At 38.4% G+C, this 21090-nt stretch overlaps 3 protein-coding genes across 3 annotated transcripts in view; 1 reads left to right on the forward strand and 2 right to left on the reverse strand.

Moving 5' to 3' along the window:
• galns (galactosamine (N-acetyl)-6-sulfatase) overlaps window positions 1-9958 on the reverse strand; it is a 34247-nt gene extending 24289 nt beyond the window's left edge. The window contains exons 1-5 of the mRNA XM_060858957.1: window positions 9643-9958; window positions 8134-8257; window positions 5310-5384; window positions 4321-4423; window positions 2842-2985 (exon numbers count right to left, since the gene is read on the reverse strand). Of these exons, the coding sequence (XP_060714940.1) occupies window positions 2842-2985; window positions 4321-4423; window positions 5310-5384; window positions 8134-8257; window positions 9643-9759 (563 nt within the window). The 5' untranslated portion in view covers window positions 9760-9958. The remainder of the gene's footprint in view (window positions 1-2841; window positions 2986-4320; window positions 4424-5309; window positions 5385-8133; window positions 8258-9642) is intronic.
• On the forward strand, window positions 9955-13863 carry trappc2l (trafficking protein particle complex subunit 2L). The gene is made up of 5 exons (XM_060858967.1): window positions 9955-10078; window positions 12493-12665; window positions 13165-13252; window positions 13537-13616; window positions 13702-13863. The coding sequence occupies exons 1-5, from the start codon at window positions 10046-10048 to the stop codon at window positions 13745-13747; spliced, it is 420 nt and encodes a 139-aa protein (XP_060714950.1). The 5' UTR covers window positions 9955-10045; the 3' UTR covers window positions 13748-13863.
• Window positions 13864-13917: 54 nt separating this feature from the next.
• Window positions 13918-21090, reverse strand: pabpn1l (PABPN1 like, cytoplasmic). The gene is made up of 7 exons (XM_060858964.1): window positions 20711-21090; window positions 17920-18034; window positions 17625-17692; window positions 16796-16902; window positions 16630-16717; window positions 15039-15178; window positions 13918-14289 (listed from the first exon to the last, which is right to left on the reverse strand). The coding sequence occupies exons 1-7, from the start codon at window positions 20774-20776 to the stop codon at window positions 14250-14252; spliced, it is 624 nt and encodes a 207-aa protein (XP_060714947.1). The 5' UTR covers window positions 20777-21090; the 3' UTR covers window positions 13918-14249.

Here is a 21090-nt window from a genome sequence, read left to right on the forward strand (position 1 = left end):
GTAATCTAACCACGTGACGCAGCAGGCAAGCAGAGGGAGCGCGCTCACTAACTAATAAACCTTAACAGTCGTGACGAAACATGGAAGGCGCTACAGCAAACATAATTAAGTTCAGGTACCGGGATTTTGTGCGAGATGGAGAAGAGAAGAACAGCAGAATGCGACCACATCGCTCACAATTGAATGACAAAGTTCTATCAAAGTAAATTTTTTTGCAAGCACAATGTAGTGTAAATGGTTGGGAATGTCAGCTGTTTTGCAATAGCACTTGTAATTGGTCTTCAGTGTTAGGCTTTGAGTGAAAAGCGTATGGATCGTTTATGGGGATGCACATATATAAAAATAAAAAAAATAAAAAAACTTCAGAGTTGCAAGCACAGTCATATTCTTGTCTCGCATGCACACGCACACACATTCAATTTAAAGGGATAGTTTTACTTAGTTTTATTTTGATACCCAAAAATAAAAAATAAAAATCTTTCATAAATTTTCTCACCCTCATGATGTTACAAACCTGTACACATTTCTTTGTTTAGATGAACACGGAGGAAGATATTTTAAGGAACATTTATAACTAAACCATTCATGAGCCCCATTCACTTCTACAGTATTCTTTTTTCCCACTATGGAAGTGAATGGGGCTCATAAATGGTTTGGTTACAAACAGTCCTCAAAATATCTACATGTGTGTTCATCAAAACAAAGAAATTTATACAGGTTTGTAACATCATGAGGGTGAGAAAATGATAACAGAATTTTCATTTTTAGGTGAACTGTCCCTTTAATAAATTACACTCACTTCAATCATCTCTCTCTTTCTTTCTCTCTCTCTCTCTCTCTCTCTCTCCTCTCTCTCTCCCCCATAGTTAATTCACTTCAAGGTTTGTGGGATTCAATAATTTACATTTTTTGGTTGACGTGATTGATTGTTGTTGTTATTCTGTTGTTAAAAAGGAAGGATCTAATTTAAGGATGTGTTCATGTCCCGTTAAAGGTGAATGCCTGTACAAAAAATGCCATTTGGTTGCATAGAAACCATTGTACTTTTTTATATATGCTTTTCCATGGTCTTCTGCCATGTTTGAGGCATATTGAAACTTTTCATGCTTTTATGTTGGCCTTATTTCAATTACATTTACATCTTAGGCTTTGTAGTTTTGATTTTTTAGATTTTTATTCATTTTTAGATTTCTATTGTATTTACAACTCACCTGTATGTGGACACCTTTTAAAAATAAATGCATATAATCATTTTTGTTGCAAATAAAACTCTCATAGTCCATAAATACTGTAGTTATAACTTTGTTTAATATATACATTTAGTTAAATCATCAAACATCTGTATGACTTGCCAGTGACTTGCTTGACTCAAGCTACGACTTGACTTGACTTGCTTGACATAAAGCTATGACTTGACTTGACTTGACTTGACTCTCACAAAAAATGACTCGGACTTGCTTGAGACTTGAAGGTTAAGACTTGAGACTTACTTGTGACTTGCACATGTGTGACTTACTCCCACCTCTGCTGAAATAGCCCGACCAATAATTATATAGTCGTGGACAGAAAAAAAAAACACTCAGGTGACATTGTGCTTTAGAGCATCTGTCACATTTGTCCTTGATATCTGGGTAAATTTGAGACAATCTATATTTAGAAAAATTCACCCTGTAAATGACCTTAAACTGGATAAGTTTAAGGTCAAGACAAGCACACGAGACATTACCAAAGCCATTCACAACACTATCCCACCACCCGTCCCCAAGCTGAAGTCCCAGTTCTCCCTCCCGAGCAGCCTTTGTTTTGGACGAAGTTTGGTCACAAAAATCCAGAGTTATACTGGATTGCCTACTAGCAAGGATGTTAAGTCCCTTTTTGTTAACTAGCTAGGAGAATAATTAGATCAGGACAGGTACAGACGGAGCAGTCAGCGACACAAACCCAGTTTAATCAGCAATCAAATGCTATATGTGTGAAATACAAGTATGCTGTTCCTCCTGTTTGAACAAACAGGCATTAACATCTTTATGCACTTTTTTTTAGTGTTTTGAAAAGAAGCCCACATCTGTTTGCAATGCCTTCTGGGTCATTTCTGCTCATAAAGTTAAATAAACTATTACGTTGACTTGATCCCTCAGGCTTCCAAACGGTCATCTAACAGACTTCATCTGTGCTAATAACATACTGCAGTAGTCTTTAAGATGGAATTCATCAAAGGGGAAGTCAACAAGGTTGTGTAAGAACAGTATTGGAACACAGCCTTGGTTAGTTCCCCGCTTTGCGCTCATGAACGAGCGTACTTTCGAGTACATTTCACACAACACTGAGGTTGTCTTCTGAACAGCAGCTTGCTGAAGAGTGTTTTTCCAAAGAGTGATTAAGAACTGAATTTAGCGAGGCACACAGTGAGTCTCTGTAGAGCTCGGGCTGTGTTATGAGTGTGAGCGGATGCGTGTTGCTGCCTCGCCAGTTCTCATGCTCTGGCTGTTCCAGGTGTCCTAACACACCACAGAAGCAACCTGCCGTCTCCTGGGTGTGTGTACGTTCGTGTGTTTGCGTGCACGCGTCTGGCCAAGCTTGGGTATGCTACGCTCATTAAACCCACAGCTAAGCACAAAAGCGGCACACTTGCTAGAAGCAATGACCCTGAATGCACATATGGCTGGTTTGGGAGAACAAACTGACAGATAATGGGGGATCCGTACACAGCTGGCATCCGCACAAGCCAAAAGGAAAATAAACGATTAATTTATCCAGGGTGGTAGTCAAACTATTCAGGGAGAAATCAGGGGTTATTGTCTCTAGGCAGACATTTTCAGACATGATTGTAGAGATACATACCTTCCAATCATTTGGGAGTTGTTATAAACAGGGATGTTGGGACAGACACTTTCGTTATAGGGTCCAAAATGACAGTGAGGAGAACCGAAGAATTGGTCAAACCCATGCTCCAAAGGCAGGTGCTGCTTTCTGTGTCCGAGATGCCTGGTGTCAGAAACAGACTGAAGTTATACGATGGATAAGGAATTTCTCTTTATGCAAAATCAGCACTAGTGATGTAATAAGAAAATTAGAAATATACTGTACACATATGGTGTTAAAAAAAATCTGAACAAAAATACAAGCAGGTGAACATCCATATTCGAATAAATGTATCTGAACATATATAAATATATGGGCTCTAGCTCTTGACCTGTCTCAGCGTTTGATATTTCTGGATTTCACGGCTTGGTAAAGCGTAAAGTGGCCGTGATTCTCCCTTCTTTATTTGAGTGCTTCCACACGTGTCATTTTTTCCCCCTCAACATCCAGTGTATGCTTTACAGTTTCCTATAGAATTACACCCACCTTGCAGCCACTTTTAAAAACACTGCTGCTGTTGGGGGTTATTTTAAGCAAAGTAAAAAAAAATATATCCTGGCAAAAAAAAAAGAAAAGAAAGAAAATTGACTGCTAATGAAAATCTGGTCTTGTTGAATTGAAAATATTCCACTTCCAATATTGCAATGTCACTAAAAATAACAACAGGGCTATTTTTGGGACATAAACCTGTATGTGATTAGACTGTATGTAGTTAAAGTAGGACTGTCAGGTGTCACGTCACACAAGAAGCTCCAGGATTTTTCTTCCTCCAGAGTTGCAGAAAAGGCAAACAACCACCACAGATGTAAAGCAACCTTTATACTGTATAATAATCTTTATTCCTGATAAGAAAATGAATCTAGCTCGCAAGTTAGGCTGCTTACTGTAGTCATTGACTAAAAACAGCTAGTACTTGTTATAAGGCATTGTTATATTTACAGTGTTACTGTCACATGAGTATTTCTTTCCTTTCATATGAGCACATAAGGAGACTTAGAACTTGACGCCGACGGCATTGAGGCGGATGCCTCTGCCGCCAAAAAGTCTAGTCTGTCTGGTTACTAATTTGTATGCTTGAAATGCCTTCAAAATATACAGTATTTCAAACAGGAAGGAAGTAATTAAAGATAATCATCAGACATTTGACCTTGACCCTTTACGGACAAACGATACGTCCAACGGCTCTTTTTTTAAACTGTCATGCTCAAAAAAATTTCGGACAGAACGGTGGAGAGATGTCCGAACATCCATTAAGCATATCGAGTCCATCAACTAGCGGTGGAGGTGGAGGCATAAGATCACGAGCCAGAGTGAAAGCAGCCTCTCTCATTATAGTCAAGTGCAGATCTCTGAGCAGGTTAAAACAATGCAAAGACAGAACCGGACGCAGTCTGTAGAACTGGAACAGCAGAACTTATGACATCCTCTGAAAGGAAGGCAATAAACAGAGAAACTCACCACTTGCCAACAATCTTGCTGACATAGCCTTGTTTCTTCAAGATCTGAGGCAACAGGATCTCGTCTTTTGTAATTCCTCCCACGACCTCTTGGGGTGTATAAGCTGTGTGAGATACATGACGCAAGGTTCAGTAAACGGACTTTCTCGGTTCTTCTAGGATTTTGTGATATTGCGATTGTGGTTATTGTGATACTTTGTGAGATTGACAATAGCTTGCAATTTTTGAAAATGGCCACAGATTTTTGCAGATTTGAGGCAAGACGTGTCACGTGACATGATTTAACGAGGGCTTTGGCTGAATGCATGTTGGGAAGATGTGTGTCAACATGAGCACAGCTGTCATAGAAAGTAATTATATATGCATCTTATTTTAAGAGTTTACAAAAAGAAACCGTTTTCACCGATTCAAGATGTTTTTTCAGAGAATAAAAAGCGCACAGGAAGCCAAGTTGCATCATTTTGAAAAATTTTGCAAACTTTTAGAAAGCTGCAGCATAATCAGACATTTTTGTTCTCAACAAATCACAAAAAACTCTGCAAGATCCTGAAGGGACTGATTATACAATACACAGTACTGTCAGATGTTCAGTTCTGACTAGTTAGATGAAGTTAACGCTGGAACACAAATCACATTTTTTTAATTAACGCACTCTTTCTAATGCAATACCAATTATTTAATCCCTAATCAGGTACCATTTTTTGGCTGAGATTATAAATAAACTGATTAAAACCTAGTTTTAACTTCAGGTATTCAGACACAGCAAGTCTTCAGGTCAGAGGGTAACATAACAAGCTCTTCTCAGAGATATAAGAGACAGCTCTGCTGAGTGAGCACCTGATTACAGCTGTTATAACATAAGTGATAACAGGAGCCAGCATCAAAATATTAACAAACAGCACAACGAGCAAATCGCTGTGGTATAAGAGATATAAATGATTTCTGGATGTTGTGTTTTATTCTATATGTGATAGTCAGTGTAGGTCGTACCGTTCCTGGCATGTGCGTTGGTGGTGTAGAATCCATTCCTGATCGGAAGACGGCCGGTGAGCAACGCGGCTCTGGCTGGAGAATTCAGGAATGAAAGACATTTCAGTGAGAACATGTGAAATGTGCCATCAATCATCAAAAGCACTTCAAGCATGAAGGAAATGTATATTACTACTGAGACTTGCATGCTACACCAAATAAAGTGTAAAAAAAAACGGTGATTGAAAGGTAAGATTTTCCTCCAGGGAAATTCAGCTCCAGGTTTAAAATTCACACAATCAACATGCAAACCTCGTTTACAAAGAGAAAGACAAAAGTAAAGACATCCTTAATATGTCCTCATCATGCATATCGTGATTAGCCGGGCTTCTTCTTATCTAGTACGTGATTAAAATGTTTATTAAGACTTAGAGGCAGAAGGCTGTCTCTAGTGCACTAATGCAGAACACCAGGTACAGAGCAGGAGATGTCCTCCAGGCGCCCTCATCTCACACTGACCGGATTAACAATTGATTACACCTTATTTGCTTAAATATTAATTACAACTGAAAATGGGCTAATGGTACATCTTATGCATTAAAGGTTCTTTCAAATTCCCAAATTATGGGCCATTTGCACATTTCAATAAAGGGAGCATTAACCACATTATCATAATGAGTTCTGTCTTCCTGCCTCTCTCTCTCTCTCTCTCTCTCTCTCTCATTCAAGAGTATGTAATAAACTGACCAATTCAAAAGAACCATATGGGATACTTTTAGCTTTAACACATCCATTAAACTATAAAAACTATAAAATTAGCACATGAATCGTATATTAGAAGGAAACCCTTCACGCCTGTTTTTCGGCCCGATATTATTTCAAGACAAAAAATCTCTAGAAGTAGACGGCGTTAATGCAGTACCTTCAGAGATCAAGATTTTGACACAATAGATCACTGTTTGTCCAAATGAGCTAATGCAGTTATACAGCAACACGTGATCTGGGACTATCTTTTCTACAATAAACAGGACATGTCCTCTGCAGAACACATATCATCTGGTTTAACTGTTTTTTGAACTCCAACACCAGGAGGGCTGTGCAAATCGATGCTCTGATGTAAATGAATAAATAGAGATTCCAGGAAAAACCTGGATCAGATATTAGAGTAAAAAACAGTTTATAAATAATGAATCCGATCAAATTTGATCAAATCAAATGGAGAAGTATAGGGATGGTCAGAGGGAGTTGCACTGTGTGTTTGTAGACTTAGAGAAAGCGTATGACAGGGTGCCAAGAGAAGAGCTGTGGTACTGTATGAGGAAGTCAGGAGTAGCAGAGAAGTATGTCAGAGTGGTGCAGGACATGTATGAGAGGAGCAGGACAGTGGTGAGGTGTGCTGTAGGTCAGACAGAGGAGTTTACAGTGGAGGTGGGACTGCATCAGGGATCGGCTCTGAGCCCCTTCCTGTTTGCTATAGTGATGGACCAGTTGTCAGAGGAGGTCAGACAGGAGTCTCCTTGGACGATGATGTTTGCAGATGACATTGTGATCTGTAGTGAGAGCAGGGAGCAGGTGGAGGAAAACCTGGAGAGGTGGAGGTTTGCGCTGGAGAGAAGAGGAATGAAAGTCAGTCGTAGTAAGACTGAGTACATGTGTGTGAATGAAAGGGAGGGAAGTGGAACAGTAAGGTTACAGGGTGAAGAGGTGAAGAAGGTACAGGAGTTTAAGTACTTAGGGTCAACAGTCCAGAGTAATGGAGAGAGTGGGAAAGAAGTAAAGAAGCGAGTGCAGGCAGGTTGGAGTGGGTGGAGAAAGGTGTCAGGAGTTCTGTGTGATAGGAAAATATCAGCAAGAATCAAGGGGAAGGTGTACAGGACAGTGGTGAGACCGGCCGTGCTGTATGGTTTAGAGACAGTGACACTGAAGAAGAGACAGGAGTCAGAGCTTGAGGTAGCCGAACTGAAGATGTTGAGGTTCTCTTTGGGTGTGACAAGATTGGACAGGATTAGGAACGAGTACATCAGAGGGACAGCCCATGTTGGACGTTTGGGGGACAAAGTTAGGGAGGCGAGATTAAGATGGTTTGGACATGTTCAGAGGAGGGAGAGTGAGTATATTGGTAGGAGAATGTTGGACATGGAGCTGCCAGGCAGGAGGCAAAGAGGAAGGCCAAAGAGGAGGTATATGGATGTAATTAATGAGGATTTGAAGCTAGTGGGTGCAAGTGTTGAGGATGCAGAAGATAGGGTTAGGTGGAGAGAGATGATTCGCTGTGGCGACCCCTGAAGGGAAAAGCCGAAAGAAGAAGAAAGAAGAAGAAGAATCCGATCAAATTCTGTATTGAGCCAACATTCTATTCTAATTTCTTTTGCACAGGGCATGTTGATGCATATGTATTTTTAGAGGTTATGGCAATTTTAAATCTTAAGCCATCACTCATATTAAACCTTGCATTTAGGTTGTATGTTTAAAAGGACCACTATGAACTGATACTCAACAGTCCAGTAGTGAATACGAAGCAGAGATTTGCAAGAAAGAAAAAAGATTTTTCAAAATATAGACCCTGATCTCCAACATGGTAAAAATCTTTGGTGACGAGTCGTAGTCACCAGAAAACTTCCATTCAACACATCCAGTGAATACATAACAGTGCAATATATCCACACATTTATACATGTAAAGAATCTCACAGTAAGCAGGTTAAAGATGTATATGGTCAACATGTAAATTCCAGCTGTGCAGATTTCTATGGCTGTTTTTTTAGTTTGTTTGGTTTTTTTTTTGAGGCTCCGCCTGCATCCCATGAGAAACGTAAAAGTCAAGCATAGCACATGAAAATACATACATGGAGAACAGAGAGGATTTGCAGCGTAGAAGTTGGGGAACAGCATCCCCTGAGTGGCCATCATATCCAGATATGGAGTTTCTTTAGAGGGCTCACCAAATATACCAAGATCGCCCCATCCCATCTGAAAGAGAGCATTATGAAAAAGAAGAAAGAGATTTCAATCAGATGCAGTTTTTTTTGTGTATATTATTATTCAGTGTCTTTTTTAGGCTAATAATTAGCCTGTCAATCAATATATCCAGTTCTGGTCAAATAACAGATTTGGTGACTTTTGTAAACCCCTTTAATAAATTATTCATTAAAAAAGAGGCAAGTGACAAACGTGGTGGCAGACATTTGCAGCAATATTGTATATACACACACATTAAGAAAGCGTAACATAAAACATGTGTAATACTTTAATTGTGCTCACAAGAGCCTACATACAGAACAACTAATCACTGAACAGCATTGTTCACCAACCACTGAACAACACTGTTTCCCAGTAACAAATGATTAAGCAAATGATTCCATAACAACCAATCACTGAGCAGCACTGTACCACAACAATTACTTAACAGAATTGTTCCCCACCAACCAATCACTGAGCAGCATTGCTCCAACAACTAATCATTCAGCACTCTACCACAACAATCACTTAACAGAATTGTTCCCAACAACCAATCACTGATCAGTGTGGCTCCCGAACAACCAATCACTGATCAGTAGTGATCACTAACAACCAATCACTAATCAGCATTGTTTTCTAACAACCAATCACTGATCAGAAATGTTCCCTAACAACCAATCACTGATCAGTATTGTTCCCTAACAACCAATCACTGATCAGTATTGTTCCCTAACAACCAATCACTGATCAGTATTGTTCCCTAACAACCAATCACTGATCAGTATTGTTCCCTAACAACCAATCACTGATCAGTATTGTTCCCTAACAACCAATCACTGATCAGTATTGTTCCCTAACAACCAATCACTGATCAGTATTGTTCCCTAACAACCAATCACTGATCAGTATTGTTTCCTAACAACCGATCACTGATCAGTATTGTTTATTAACAGCCAATCACTGATCAGTATTGTTTCCTAACAACCAATCACTGATCAGTATTGTTTCCTAACAACCAATCACTGATCAGTATTGTTCCCTAACAACCAATCACTGATCAGTATTGTTTGTCGTTTCTGCAGCTTCATCACCAGCAAAAGTTTTGCTTTCAGGAGGTCACGATTCAATTTAATATGCAAATCTGTCCATGGCGTCATCTGGCCATCTGAAAAGAGTTTATAAACACTGTAACAACAAGGACACCAAGCAGTGGGAGCTATTTATCAGACAGATACAGTATAATGTTAAAGCTAGTCCAATTCTAAGAATAATAAACTTGGAGAAAAGCTGCAAAACAAGTTTTCTAACACACAGTAGAAATCCACAAACCACAGATAAACGCAGACACAGCTTTAATACACAAGTAAAGTAACAATGACGAGGTTGTTGAGTCTTACATCATCCATAAGCATTATGATCATATTTGGAGTCGAAACATTGTGGGTCTCCACAGTCCCAATAAAACACACGGTCCAAAACAGGAGAAAGGAGTAACTCAGACTTCGGCTCTCCATTTATTGTTTATAGTGTCCTGTTCTAACTGACTGCACACTTTAAGGAAGCTCTTGATGTGTGACACGTGAGTCACAATGATTCAAAAACGTGTCTGCAGTTAACGGTCTGTCTCGACATATATATCGCTATGTAAACGTACTAACTAAACAATAAATAAAAACAAACAATAAAAAAGACGCAATAAAAGTGGCACGGTAGAAAACTACATGGCTAAAATCAAATCAAAAAACTACCCCGTACTAGTGTCACATGACGTGACGCTCTGTCACGTGACGTTATTCCAACATGGCGGTGTGTGTAGCTGTTATAGCTAAGGAGGTAAACGAAAATGTATCTTTACTTTATTTCACGTTTATCGTGTAACAACAAACATGAACATTAGTATGAATGAATGATTAAAGCTGTTAATGCCTCGAACGTCAATTCGCTCGCTTTATGTACCGACTGGTTCCTGTGTTATTTAGCGTGTGTTTATGATAGCTAAAGGCTAAAGGCTAAAGATTATTTGTTTTTACTCTAAAGGACACTACATAGGGTTTAATGCGGTGATCTTTACCTGTATCAGTGACTTATCTTGTGCACTTGATGGATAATATTGACTCTACTGAGAGAATTAAGCCCATCGAGCTAAAGGGAGGACGATGATTTTATTATTAAATTGGTTCATTTATTAAGCTGTGGTTCATTTTATTTACTTCATTTGCTGTTCAGTGATTGTTGTGGTACTGTGCTGATCAGTGATTGGTTGTTAGGGAACATTGCTGGTCAGTGATTGGTTGTTAGGAAACAATGCTGATCAGTGATTGGTTGTTAGGAAACAATGCTGGTCAGTGATTGGTTGTTAGGAAACAATGCTGATCAGTGATTGGTTGTTAGGGAACAATGCTGATCAGTGATTGGTTGTTAGGAAACAATGCTGGTCAGTGATTAGTTGTTAGGAAACAATGCTGATCAGTGATTGGTTGTTAGGGAACAATGCTGATCAGTGATTGGTTGTTAGGGAACAATGCTGATCAGTGATTGGTTGTTAGGGAACAATGCTGATCAGTGATTGGTTGTTAGGGAACAATGCTGATCAGTGATTGGTTGTTAGGGAACAATGCTGATCAGTGATTGGTTGTTAGGGAACAATGCTGATTGGTATTTGGGCAACAATGCTGCACCGTGATCACTAACATCCAATAACTGATCAGTATTGTTCCCTAACAACCAATCACTGATCAGCACTGTACCACAACAATCACTTGTTAGTCGTAGTTAATTTTATTTACTTCATTTACATTTATGTCACTTAGCGGACCCACCTATCCAGAGTGACTTACATTTTATCTCATTTTATATAACTGAGCAATTGAGGGTTAAAATGCCTTGCCCAGGGGCCCAGCAGTGGCAGATTGGTGGACGTGGGATTCGAACTCAAAACCATCTGATTAAGTCCAGCACCTGATTAAGTTAACCACTAGGCTACCACTTCATATAAAGTATAGGATCTTCCTTAAAAACTGGCTTTATCATCAGGCTTGTATCTGACTTTAAAATGATTAAGAATGATGATAAATTTTGTTAACTGTTTACATTAAAACATATTTACATAGATATGATTTTTTAGAGGCAGAATTTGTAAAAAAAAATAATAAAAAATACACAGTACAAAGTCCAAGTATATTTTGGGTATGATCAGGCTCTTATTCTACCTGTACTTCCTATTTTATAGTTTAGCTTATAAAGGCTTAGGTTGGTCAGTTGGAGTACATTGAACAGCACTGGTTATTTTTTTTACAATCAGTTTGAGTTTATTAATGATTTCAATACTTACAGCATGTTCTTCACCTGGTCAGATCACATCAACAGCTAACAGTTTTTCCAGGTGTTTTGTAGAAAATTAGATAACGTGTTTCTAAAATAGTCAGCAGATTACAATATGGACAAATTTGTATGATTATTGACTCGTGATAATTTGTGTATTGAAACAGGATTTTCTGAATTGAATATATTTTTTTTTTTCAGAATAGAAAACAGATTATATCTTATGTAGTTATTTATCAGAAGGTGTATTTGGTTATGGCACCACAATCTAACGTACAGTTTTAAAAATGTGGAATTTCTATCAAGAACACAAACTAAATGAAGTAGTGGCAGTGAGGATTCTGGAAAAGAAGTGATTAAGGAATTGATTATAGATTGAGTAACTTGCTATTATTATTACTTATAAATATTGCAATGGAGAATGTAAAATAAGGGGGAAAAAAACAATTATGGTTATTGATTGGCCATTGAGAAACAACACTGATCTGTGATTGGTCATTGGGAACAGTGGTGATTATGATTGGCTAAATGGATAAGGCTCTGGATTACTGATCAGAAAGACAGGCTTCAGTCCCCAGCACCTCCATGTTGCCATAGTTAACCTTCTTTCATTGTTTGCATCATCGTTTGATGTGACATAAAAACTGCTGCTGCTTCTGATTGGTCTTTGAGAAACATTGGTGGTCACTGATTGGGCATTCGGAAAGAATGGTGCTCGGTGATTGGCCGTCGGGATCAGTGCTGATCATCAGATTTTCACACTGGTGATGAGTCGACTGAACCCGCTCTCTCAACTCAGCAGCTATAATGTACAAGTTGACATTGCTGACAACACACAACATAAAGATCTCAGACTCACTAGTGGCACCTGCTTACTCGGTTTGTATGATTCAGTCATGTAATTAATTGCAACCTTGTTCCTGCAGAATTACCCTCTGTACATCCGGAGCGTTCCGACACAGAGTGAGCTGAAATTCCACTACACAGTGCACACTTCGCTGGACGTAGTGGAGGAGAAGATCTCTGCCGTTGGTAAAGTGATGGCTGATCAGCGAGAGCTCTACCTGGGACTGCTCTACCCTACAGAAGACTACAAAGTGTATCCTTCTGATGCAATGTCTTTCAGGAACTACTGACTTCCTGCAGTTCAGGCTATTTTGAGTGCATGAATAGTGAAAGCTCGGGTCATGGCACTGAGTCCTAGAGAACCCGATTGCTTTCTGTTGAATTTAACCTCAGTCTTGTTGACACAGTACAATTACTGAATAACAGCTATTATTTACAGAGACGACGTCACAATTTCTTCCCCTTAGTGTAAAGTAGGAGGGGTAAAGCTATTGTTAGCTTCTTCGTGACCAATCACAATGTTCACCTTCTCTCTCATATTAACACCGTGCTTTCCCACAGAAAGCACTCTGAGCAGCATAGATATTGGATCCTACAGTGATGGTTCAGTAGTTTAACAGGTGGTACATGTAGGGCTGAACATTTATATTTCATACACATCAGTAGATGGAATGGTTTGTCTTTGTACATTATGAATGTACATTAGAAAAGCCTGACTGGAAAAGATCGATCGAGCTTAACTGTTACACCAGATATGGCTACGTGACCAACTCCAAAGTCAAGTTTGTGATCGTTGTAGACTCGTCAAACACGTCACTGAGAGACAACGAGATACGAAGCGTAAGTTGCCATTTCCCGGTGATGTAATAGTGGTTATGGTTTTGCACCAGTGACTAACATGGAGTTCAAATTCCACAGCTAATGCTGTTAGACCCTTTAGCATAACAGTAAATTCATTCTCTCTTAAACTGAATCTCTTTACAGTTACACTAAAGAATCAAAATCGACCTTGACTTTTAGATGCAAAACGAATAAAGATATTTGTAAATAACATGTAATTTTCTTACTCCTGATTGTGTTACTGCACCAGAATAACCTACAATACAAATCCATCTTCTCCACAGATGTTCAGAAAATTGCACAACTCCTTCACAGATATCATGTGCAATCCCTTCTACAACCCTGGAGATCCAATTCAGTCCAAGTAAGAAATGCTGGACAATATCTAGTCATTGCTGGCCTTCATTTGCATAAAAATATTCTCCAATCATCGTTCTCTCTAATTGCAGGGCTTTTGACAGCACAGTGTCGGCCATGATGGTGCCGTCCAGCTGAAGCTGAAGTCTCACTCCACTGTACATACAGAAGTTTGTGTCCTTTCGTGCATTTGTTTTTATGTTTGTTGTATGAATTAAAATATTTTCATTTAATAAACTGATGAATAACGCTGATACACGAGAGAGCAAATTATTTTATTTATTTTTCCTGTCAATGATTCACATTAAACGGAGATAGAAAATTAGACAAAAAAATACTGAAATTCAAAGGCACTCCAGCCTTCAACCGGCTCATTTTACAGAAAGGACATTATAAAAAATAGAAATAAAATAATGTCATCGGTGTAAATCAAGTTTCTTCATCGTTCAGGCTTTAAATCAGGCAAAATATGAGAAGCCGTACAAAAATATATATTTATATATGCACTTAAAATGTAACTATGAAAATCGATGTGTAGGCTGAGAGTCCATTAAAGGCAGGAAAGGAACAGCGCTGAACAGTCAGCACCCATAAGTGCTTCCAAAAGAAAAACAATAAAACTAAAACACTCTTCATTCTGTCAGTAGGAAATGTACCAAGGCTGGGCTCTTCCACTTCCCCTGAAACAGAACACACAACTAGAATTGAAAAACACTGCTGTAAACTGGACTCATTTTATCTGGTGTGTGCGATTTCTGACTAGGCACAAAAAGGTGTAATGAGAGGATTTGGATGTGTGTGTCAATTTAAAACGCAACGACTGAAATGAATCGAAGCAACCATTAGAAATCAAATATAAACTGAAATGTATTTATTCTTTTTAAATAGGCTAGCAAGGTGATTTTCCCCACCTTTGATACATTATCCGAGTGGACTGCAGGCTGATCCCACGTTCGGAACAAATACATCAGAGCAGATTCGATGGCAAAACTGTTGCTGGTGTGGAAGCCTGAGCTTTATGGTCTTCTATGGTATTATTTTCTTTATGCTTTTAGGGAGTTTTTTTTTTTTTACTTTTACTCATAATTGATAGTTACTCAGCCAAGACATGTTTTTGCAGTGCTAGCTTAAATGCAGACACCAGATACTAAACAGGTCTTCGATTAAAAAATTTCAGCTAAGTTTAAATATAACTTTTGGTCCTTTTAATCGCAGTATAAGACACGAACTGAAATAAAAAATGTTAAAGTTTTGCAATTATAAATAATTGTTTAAAGGGGTCACCTTCTATAGAAGACACATGCAAAACTGCCTTCGTATGGAGACACAGCAATCGCTGCAGTATTAAAGGTGTTAATTAAACTTAGAATTAAACGAGTGAAGAAAAATCCTTCATATTAATCTTCAGCGTGATGTGTGGCGCACTGACCGGATAAAGCCGCGGAACCTGCCCTGGAAGCCGTTGTGAAACCGGGAAGCTCTGACTCCTCGGCCTCGGAAACGCCCCCCTCGCGCGAACCCTCTGTCTGTGCTGCTGATGCCTGGCATATTGGTGCGTTTAGGCAAGACCTGTTACATAAAACACACAACAAACAGTACTACTATCAGTTAACGTGCTTACTTTCTCACGTCTACATAACAGATTTCTCCATCACTTTGGCACATTGTCATGTTGGTAGATTTACATGCAAATGCTTCATCTCAAGTGAAGTGAAAACTCGAGAGATAATGTCTTATTTTAAAACGTACCATCACAATCAAAACTATTACAGCATCCTGTCTGGCTGTTCTGTCAGAGTACTGGATCACAATTCTTATCTGTATTTTTCTTTACATTCTGCCCATTGTATCAGTTGCAGCTGTGTTTATTACTGTATGTAGGTGTGTATTTTGCTGTGTGGTGCACAATAATCCTGAAGCCCTGTCCTTTCCCTTCCCGACACAGATACATGTGTATGGGATAAATTGTAAACAATATTAAATAATAAACTGCTTCTGAACTGAAGTACTGGAGAGGTTTTAAAGAATGTTTCAAGACGTTTTCCATCTTGAACAAAATGAGAAAGAAAAAAAAAATGTAACAATTGAAAAATTTTGCTGTTGTAGGAAAATAACCAAACACGCTTCTATCCCCAAAGCTGAGTATTTTCCTATAACTTCGAATTTTGCGTAAATTAGGATTTGAATTATTAAAATTCGTCCTTTCATAATTGGTACGTCTTAGAAGTGGCATGTCCACTATTCAAGGTCCAGTTGCTACAGAAACGATGTTTGAGTGCAGCTGGATCTACTGTCAGAGCTTTTCTTACTGAAAACGCATCAACACCTTCTGACCAATCGGATTTGAGAACTTGACAGCCGCCGTCGACGTTAGCTGAGTCACAACACAATTCCAGCATTATGCAAACAATGATTTTTGACTAGTGTGAGGCCACAACTGCTCTGGGATGGACAGCATCAAAGGCTAGAACTTCATCCCTGCTTAAAATATTAGCTCGGTGGCTCTTAGGAATCAAAGTTGTGTAGAAATGATCACAGAATCCAGAGCCCAGGATTTCTTATGAACAAATCCGTATCTGATGGGTGAAAACTTGTCAGACGTTTCTGGAATGCAGTGGTTAGTACCTACAAAAAGTGGTCCGGGTCTCAGGGGCCAAAGCTCACTGATGTGCATGAACAATGAAGGCTACTGTAGCAAAGAATCTGAAACACCTCAAGCTGGCTATGACATGCTTTTAGTGTTGACTAGTAATTACTGTATGAAACAACCATGAAATGATGTCCAAGTGTCTTTAAAAAGCTCAAAACCTCACATCCAGGTCAGAGCTTTGTGGAGAGGTTGTGTACACAGTTCAATTCAATGACTTATGCTATACTTTCTGTGGATAACTGCAAATCAAATCAAAGCACCAGTTACACCAAAGGATACCATCGGTGAACTTTGCGTGTGCTCCATCAAGTCTGTCCGGATGCAGCTTTGATGAAAACCAATGAATACAACATTTACACTTCAGTCTCACCTTAAGGATTCGTCCTCTGAACAAGGTTTCATCCAAAGCCATGGCCATCCTCACCGACTCTCTATCAGAGAACTCGATGTATGCAAACCTAAGAAGAAGAGCAAAGCAACGTCGACTCGAGCGATGGCTGATACGCTGACACAAGCTAATCGAAACCTGCCCTCACCCTTTCGGATGGCCAGTGAATTTGTCACACAGAATAGTGACCCTGTTCACGTGACCACAGCCGTTGAAGTAGATCTCCAGTTCATCTGCAGTCGTCCCATAATCCACCTGTGTCCAATTAAAACAGAGCGATCGGGGTTTATTAAAAACTTGAATCTTAGAGACTTTCTATGGCACGGACTATCTATTAAACAATTGTGATGCAATTTAGTTTTAGCTAAAATAAAAAAAAAAAGAAATACTTAGATGAATTTATCTCTGTTTACATTCAAATAAACTAAATGTTTTGCTGGAATAGAACCCTACTAGTTTATAGAAAACATACGGTGCCTTTTAATTCATGTGTGTGACTACTGTGAATAGGAGAAAGACCAGGGATGATATCCTCAGATTCCTGTCCTTGGTTGACAAAAGTGGAACCTGATGGTGGGGGTGGGGGGAGATGGGGTGTCTGTGGTTGTACCTCAAAGTTCAATGGTTGTAAAACGTGATAAAACTTACAATATCCTTCATGGCAGCTTAAACCAGATGAATTGCAGCTTGACCCACATGAATTTCCCAATAAAGTGGATAGTGAATGTATCTTAAGTTATCAATTTTGGAGCCATGTTTCTGGTTTGGTGCTGATTTTCAATCAATACAAAATGTATTCGATAAAGTTATACATCTAAAACATTTACTACTGTGTTGCTATGCTTAACAATCACTTGACTGAAATAAAAGGCAAATGAATGAACAATCCAATAAATCATATATTATAATTCACCTGTTTTACAGCAAATATTTACCACATGGCAAACTGAACAAATCTTTAATAAAACATGGCTTACGTTCCCCACATAGACGGATCTGCTGTCAGCGTCTATCCTCTCCTCGGGTGTCATACTGTAGAAAAGTCCTGAGGACACAGATGTCATAATCCAGAATGATTATAAAGAGCTTTAAGCATAAGACTCAAATAAATAAATAAATAAATAAATAATAAAAAAAATCAGAACACTGCATTTTGTATCCCTGTAAATATAACAGGTTAAACAACCATCACCTTCCTTTCCCAAAGCCAACATGGGAGCGCAGCACTGCCTGGTTTGGGAAGTGATGACAAAGCGGACCGCTTTACCTCACCTGTCTGTAGAGGGCCGTAAGTATACGGCTTGTCTGAACAGTACTGTGCTTCCCTCAGCTTCTCCTCCTCTTCTTCTTCCATCTCCATCACCCGTGCCTTGATCGCCTCCAACTCCTGAGGTATAAAAAGGCAAAAATTACAGCATGAACTCCAGGCTCATCTCACACTTATTTTACATAGAATTATATGCACTAAGCTCCAGGGTTCTGTTGTAATGCAATCCTGGAGGTTTAATAATGGAGCGTGGAAGTCTTTGTAGCTGGCTTATTAGTAAGCAAATGGACACACGGAGGTCTTATCAAATTCATCTTCTACCGCTTATCCGAACTACCTCGGGTCACGGGGAGCCTGTGCCTATCTCAGGCATCATCGGGCATCAAGGACACCCTGGACAGAGTGCCAACCCATCGCAGGGCACACACACACTCTCATTCACTCACACACTCGGGACAATTTTCCAGAGATGCCAATCAACCTACCATGCATGTCTTTGGACCGGGGGAGGAAACCGGCGTACCCGGAGGAAACCCCCGAGGCACGGGGAGAACATGCAAACTCCACACACACAAGGTGGAGGCGGGAATCGAACCCCGACCCTGGAGGTGTGAGGCGAACGTGCTAACCACTAAGCCACCGTGCCCCTAGATACAGTATAAGAAAGGATATAGTATAGATACAGTATAAGAAAGGATATAGTATAGATACAGTATAAGAAAGGATATAGTATAGATACAGTATAAGAAAGGATATAGTATAGATACAGTATAAGAAAGGATATAGTATAGATACAGTATAAGAAAGGATATAGTATAGATACAGTATAAGAAAGGATATAGTATAGATACAGTATAAGATATGTAGCTGTTATTAATCTGTGATTTAGTTTACAAATTATTGTCAAAGCTGCATGATACAAAAAATGTATCAACACTTTCTGACCAGTCAGAATTGAGGAGTCACCATATAACAGGAAATAATAATAATATGTGCTGCATCTACCGTTTATTATGTAGGTAAATAACCAACCAGAAGTCAAAAATATACCACAAATCTGTCATTTAAAGTTTAAACTCATTGAATGCAAAGTGTATAATAAATAATAAAAGGTATTAAATAAATATAAATATAAATAAACTATCTATCTATCTATCTATCTATCTACCTACCTACCCACCTATCTATCTATCCATCCATCCACCCACCCACCTATCTATCAACCAAACCCATCTACCCACCAACCCACCAACCCACCCACCTATCTATCTATCTATCTATCTACCCACCTATCTATCTATCTATCTATCTATCTATCTATCCACCCACCTATCTATCAACCAAACCCATCTATCTACCCACCAACCCACCCACCCACCTATCTATCTATCTATCTATCTATCTATCTATCTATCTATCTATCTATCTATCTATCTACCCACCCACCTACCTATCTATCTATCTATCTACCACCCACCTATCTATCTATCTATCTATCTATCTATCTATCTATCTATCTATCCACCCACCCACCTATCTATCTATCTATCTATCTATCTATCTATCTACCTACCTATCTAAGCCACCGTGCCCACACGGAGGTCTTGTTAAAACTAATTTTTTTAAAATATGACACTGGGAAAAAATGTTTTAAAAGTGGCCTCTAAAAAAACTTATTGGTAAACAATTACTCTACTAAAGAATGAACTTTTGCCCCAAATCTGGTACTTAAATCAGCCATGTTTGCTGAACTGAAATTTCCTTCATAAATCTACTCATAGACATACAGTACAAACTGCCATAGACTTGCTCTTAAGATGTAGAATTTCATACATATACTTTGAAATTGCAGTAATTGTTCAAAGTGGAGCTACATTAACTTCCTCAATTCCAGTTTTCTGGTAAAAATACTGCCTTCAGAAGAATGTTAAATCATTTTAAATATCCAATAAATGAATTTGTCCAAAACCACATCAACAAATCTAGCTGATATTACTGAAGATCCGAATGAGGTTAATACTTACCAGACAAAATGCAGGAATTCCTTCAATTTATACTCTGATACAATCAAAAATACCAAACCAAACATGTCTTGGTTTAGATACATGGGAACGATTTGATTTGAAACTAATCCATTAACAACTGAGCCATGATTCTGGATGGGATTGATGATTTTCTTTAATGGGAGGCCTACAGGAGTCTGGTGCTGACCTTGTGGTGTAACACACAGTTTACTAGAGATTCAGTGATTCAAACAAAGATTACAATTCACATCTGGAATTATAATCATTTTTAAATATATGCAAGGAAACAGATACGTCCTTGTACACGTCTGTGGTTATATTGGGTTTAATCAAGATCCAGCTCAATAAATACACACACACATATATATATATATATATATATATATATATATATATATATATATATATATATATATATATATATATAATATACACTCTAGATTTGAACCAAGATGGACTCCTGAGAGGGGAAATTTTATATTTAATTAATTCTAAATTTTATATTTAAAATTTTATTTATTTTATATTTAATTAATTTAATAGTGATAAATAATAATAATAATAATAATAATAATAATAATAAAATAAAAAATAATTAAAATTAAAAAAAACAAACAAACACAGCTTTGTTTTCAGCAGAGACGCTAGAAATCTGTCTAAATTGGTTAATTGTATTGTCTTAATTAGTGTTAACTAAATGTTTAAAACGAAAGAAATATGCTCTAATGATTATCTACACATTCACATGGATGAATAAAGACGAGAAACTTACCGGGTCCTCAGTGAACTGACTTCCGGAGTTGAGAGCTCCTTTAATGTCGTAAATTTGTTCCGCCATTTTAGATCCCGAGCTGAAGTCCAATAATCATCCTCACCTTCAGAACAGCGTTTAAAGCTTCTTCATCAGTCTGAACCCCGCAAATAAGTCTTTTTAGTGAACAAGTCACCAAACAGCCCTACAGAATAGTAAGTAGGACTGAAGAAATTATTTAACACAAAGATTTTTTTTTACGTCTAAAGCTACTTTGGGGAAAAGGCCGCGTCCAAACCTGCACCTTAAAGTACTTAATAGGGGTCACAGGTCGCCATGGTTACATCTCAAATCCATCTATATCTTACTAATGAATATGATAACAGTAGGAAGTGCGAGTG

The sequence above is a fragment of the Tachysurus vachellii genome, chromosome 23 (assembly GCF_030014155.1).
Source record: "Tachysurus vachellii isolate PV-2020 chromosome 23, HZAU_Pvac_v1, whole genome shotgun sequence".
NCBI lineage: Eukaryota > Metazoa > Chordata > Actinopteri > Siluriformes > Bagridae > Tachysurus > Tachysurus vachellii.